Genomic DNA, 4,142 nt, shown 5'->3' on the forward strand with positions numbered 1-4,142 from the left:
AGGTGGTGACGACCCAAGTGGTGCCCACCACCATCTACACCACTATCTACAGGACCCAGGTGCAGCCCTTCACGCAGGTGCAGACTGTGGTGCAGACCCAGTACGTCACTCCCACCCCTGTCTACCAGACTAGGGAGGTGACGAGCACCTCTGTGGTGCAGGTGTCCGGCCCGGACCGCGTCATCACCCAGCAGGTGGTGCAGACTCAGCAACAGCAAAGCATCGTCTACCAAACTGTCAACCGACCCCAGCAGATCACCGTCACCACGACCGTCACAGGCACTTGTGGACAAACAGGATACAACTATGACAGGCCGCAAAACGCTTTTAATTACTGAACTTCATCCGAAAGCCTTGTTATATGAGGAAGTGAATGCAAAGGGATCATTTTGCTAAATTTCAAACTATTTCCAATTATACTGTTAGGATTTACGAATAGTAAAAATGTAACATATCATTATAGGTTTCTTTTCATCCATTAAAACCAGTGGAGTTTCACGCTTCAGATATTACACCATATATTTTTTCATGTGTAAGTATTATTAAATATCACCAGTTTCATGTTATATCATTGATATCTATACAGGTATCACATACTCTCTAATCACCTTACACTGTTCTTTAGCAGGAAAATGAAGCTGCTGGTGTTGCTATCAGTGCTACTGGGGGTCTCGCTCTCAGCCACTGTACAGCGACAGCGACGGCAAGTCTGGGGCAACAGATTAAACCTGCAGTCGTCCCAGGGCTATCTCCCTCCCCGCCAGGAGCCGGATTGCCAGCCATCCACTGTCTACCGCACACAGACCCAGTACTCCACCAAAGTGATTCCTTCCACTGTTTACAACACTGACGTCCAGTACATCACTCAGACTTCAGTCAGCACTCAGCAGATCTATACGACAATTACTTCAGAGGTCGTGCGAACCCAGCAGATCCCCTCTATCGTGTACAGCACGGTGACGGTAACCAACACACAAGACAACACGCGTATTGAGGTCATCACTCTCCCTGCCCAGGTCAACTACGTCACAAGCACAACAGAGGTCGTCAGCACCCTAGTCCAGTACCAGACCAGGTACACCACCCGCATCCAGCAGGTGCCCACCACCGTCACCAGGAACGTGGTGTCCACCCAGGTGGTTCCTCAGCAGGTTTACAGCACCGTCTACCAGACCCAGACGGTCACCAGCACCCAACAGCTGCCGGGACAGACCCGCACCGTCCAGAGCACCCAGTACAGCACTATCTACTCCACCACGGTCATCCCTGCCCCAGATGTGGTGCGCTCCACCACCGTTTACAGCACCAGCATTGTCACCCAAACCATCACCCAGCCGGGACAGACACAAGTCGTCACCAGCACCCAGGTGGTGCCTGTCACCACCACCATCGTCTCTGAGGTGGTGCTCACCAACACACAGACTCAGTACGTCACCAGCACACAGGTGCAGCAGCAGGTGTCTACCGTCTACCGCACGCAGCAGGTATCCCAGTACGTCACCAGGACGATAACGGTGCCCCAGCAGGTGGTCAGCACTCAAGTGTCAACACAGGTGGTGCCCACAACCATCTATACTCAGCAGACGATCCAAACCACTGTCTACCAGCCGGCCCAGACCCAGTACGTGACCGTCACTCGCACTGCTGTTAACACCCAGCAGGTGCCCGGCAGGACCCGCACGCAGTACGTCACCAGCATCGTATACAACACCAACTATGTCACCTCCACCACCTACAGACCTGTGTACAACACCATCACCGCCACAAGCACCAGCCAACCTGATTGCAACACTGGCTACAACTACCCGACGCCTGCTCAACCCTTTAACCCACGAGGCTGAAAAAGCGACTAATATTTGGAGAGTATAATCGATCCCACAAATATTTTTCCAACTGTAATGTTTAAAATGCAGTAAATACTAGTACATCACGCCGACGAATGCATTTGGTGATAATGAAGCGTTAACTATACCTGCAATGAATTCCATATGGAAATAAATCATGATCATTCCTCTTCATTGTTTCACCGAAACACAACGACGCAATATAAAACAGCCTTAAATACTTTGACATTTAGAAAAATGCGATATGAATAACTGAATAACTATCTTCTCATGTTTCGACCTCTTCTAAACATTAACTTTTACACAGCTTAGAACGAACGATAAACCACTTTTTTTTTTGATTGACAAATCCACTTAAAACCTGCAGTTTATAATTCATGAAACGGATTAATTTCAGCATTTATTTCATATTCCGACAATCTACACCATGACTTGTGTTTCTCCTTTAGGCTGGAACACCTTGTGGGAACTTTAGGGCAGAGACTTGAATCCTTCCTCTTTTGTGTTTCATACATGCAGTGTGTATAACCTTGCTTATGTTTTTTTTTCAATAATAATTTTATTTTTATCTACTCATATCTGAACCACCAAAGGTGCTTGTGCACCTTTCCTCCCCTGCACACAAGCTTTACAGCTCATGCATGTAAAGAGTTACCAGACACAAAGAAAATCACTTACCCAGCTCTTCCACAAAGCCGAGACGACGCGAGAGGAGGAGGAGGAGCACAAAGGAAAGGGAAAGGGAAGGCATGTGCGTACTTCATGCGTAACGGGAGCAATGTTTGTAGACAGAGTTTTACGGAGGGACTGTCTTGATCCTGATGGACGGTGGAAAAGGAACAATAAAATATTTTCTCGTCCTCCACCTCTATATAAGGAAGTGAATAAAACAGAGAAAAAAATAGATTAGTCGGAGAAGGAAAGGGACCGAGGATATGAATGACGCTCCGTACCGCTGCTGTTGCTGAGCCAAGGCCGCCCTTGATACGCGCCGCAAAGCAGGTCAAGAGATGAACAATTTTTCTTCTATCGCAAAACTTTTTTTCTAGCATAGTACACAAACACACACACAAAAAAAAAAAAAAATACAATATTGGAATTGTGTGAAAATAACTATTACGATATCCGGTAATGCTTCACCAGCAAGATAACGACGCTAATGCTTGCGCGACCTTCCTTGATTCACACCACCGCACGGAAAGAAGGAAAATCGTCAGTTTCCTCCAGACTGAAGAACAAAAACCGAAGCTATGACTATGATGCTTCATGTCCCTGGCGAGGCTTTACTGATGCTGCGAGAAAAAAAAAATGCAACTGTTGAAGACGGAATTAGACGAGCGAGGCATTGCTTTTGCTTAAGATAAATGGTGAGATTTACGAGGAAAAGATACAATAATTAATGAATACATAAATAAAAAGAACAAACGCGAGTAACGATGCATACTTTACTTGACGTGCAAGCCATTAATCACTACGAAAACAAAACAGATATGTACAAGCGGAGTGAATAAAATGAAAGATTGGTGTGTGGCATACGTTCACAGACACATCCTTTAACTAATGTACCTGTACGAGTATTATATGGCGCGAGTCACTGAAATCATTATCAGACTAGAGGACCTAACACCGAGGATCACACGTGTGTTTCGTGGCTCAATAAGCTAAAGGAATGGCATCATCAAACACTTCGGCGTTTTTCTTTCACTACTCTTAACCCTCTCAATGCTGGGCGATTTTTTTTCCCCCATCATCTACAAATTCCTACACACTTATCATTATGTTGTAGTTTCGTAGCCCTCCAACTTAGAAAAGACAAAAGTGAACCACTTATTCTTTCTTTGTGTCCATGCATGTAATTTCTGTACAGCACTCTCAGTGTTACCAAACAACCCTGGCAATAAAAGGATCAACAGGTTAACTATACTGGAACTTATAGGGGATCTTCAAAGGAACCTTCGCAATCTCATCGATAGTTTAACAAGGATTCTACACCATCAAGGGAGAAAAACATCCATGAGAACCATAATAATCATCCCTGACTCCATTAAAGAGTCCTTTAAGGAAATCTAAAAATAAGCGTCCTGAAATAGAATCTAAAACTTTAATTAGATTCGTGCGTTTCCTCACGACTGCACAGGAAAGGAGACCACTGGTGCTCGCCTTGCTTTCATTTTCGTGAAAAACAAATCATAGGAAATTATTGCATAATCCTCTCAGCAGTGTATGGCGTATATAATTGTGGAGACAGGCCGCAACCCATCCGCGAGACAATGATGAACCAGAAACAAGACAAGTCCG

The 4,142-nt window shown here is 45.3% G+C and overlaps 1 protein-coding gene across 3 annotated transcripts in view; it reads left to right on the forward strand.

Moving 5' to 3' along the window:
• Positions 1 to 2,014, forward strand: part of LOC135101543 (mucin-3B-like) — a 3,576-nt gene extending 1,562 nt beyond the window's left edge. The window contains exon 2 of one of the 3 annotated variants that reach the window (XM_064005636.1): positions 629 to 2,014. In XM_064005636.1, the coding sequence (XP_063861706.1) occupies positions 633 to 1,841 (1,209 nt within the window). In that variant the 5' untranslated portion in view covers positions 629 to 632 and the 3' untranslated portion in view covers positions 1,842 to 2,014. The other 2 variants (XM_064005635.1, XM_064005637.1) reach the window with 2 other exon arrangements.
• The last annotated feature ends 2,128 nt before the right edge of the window (positions 2,015 to 4,142 follow it).

Source organism: Scylla paramamosain, chromosome 6, assembly GCF_035594125.1.
Source record: "Scylla paramamosain isolate STU-SP2022 chromosome 6, ASM3559412v1, whole genome shotgun sequence".
Taxonomy (NCBI): Eukaryota; Metazoa; Arthropoda; class Malacostraca; order Decapoda; family Portunidae; genus Scylla; species Scylla paramamosain.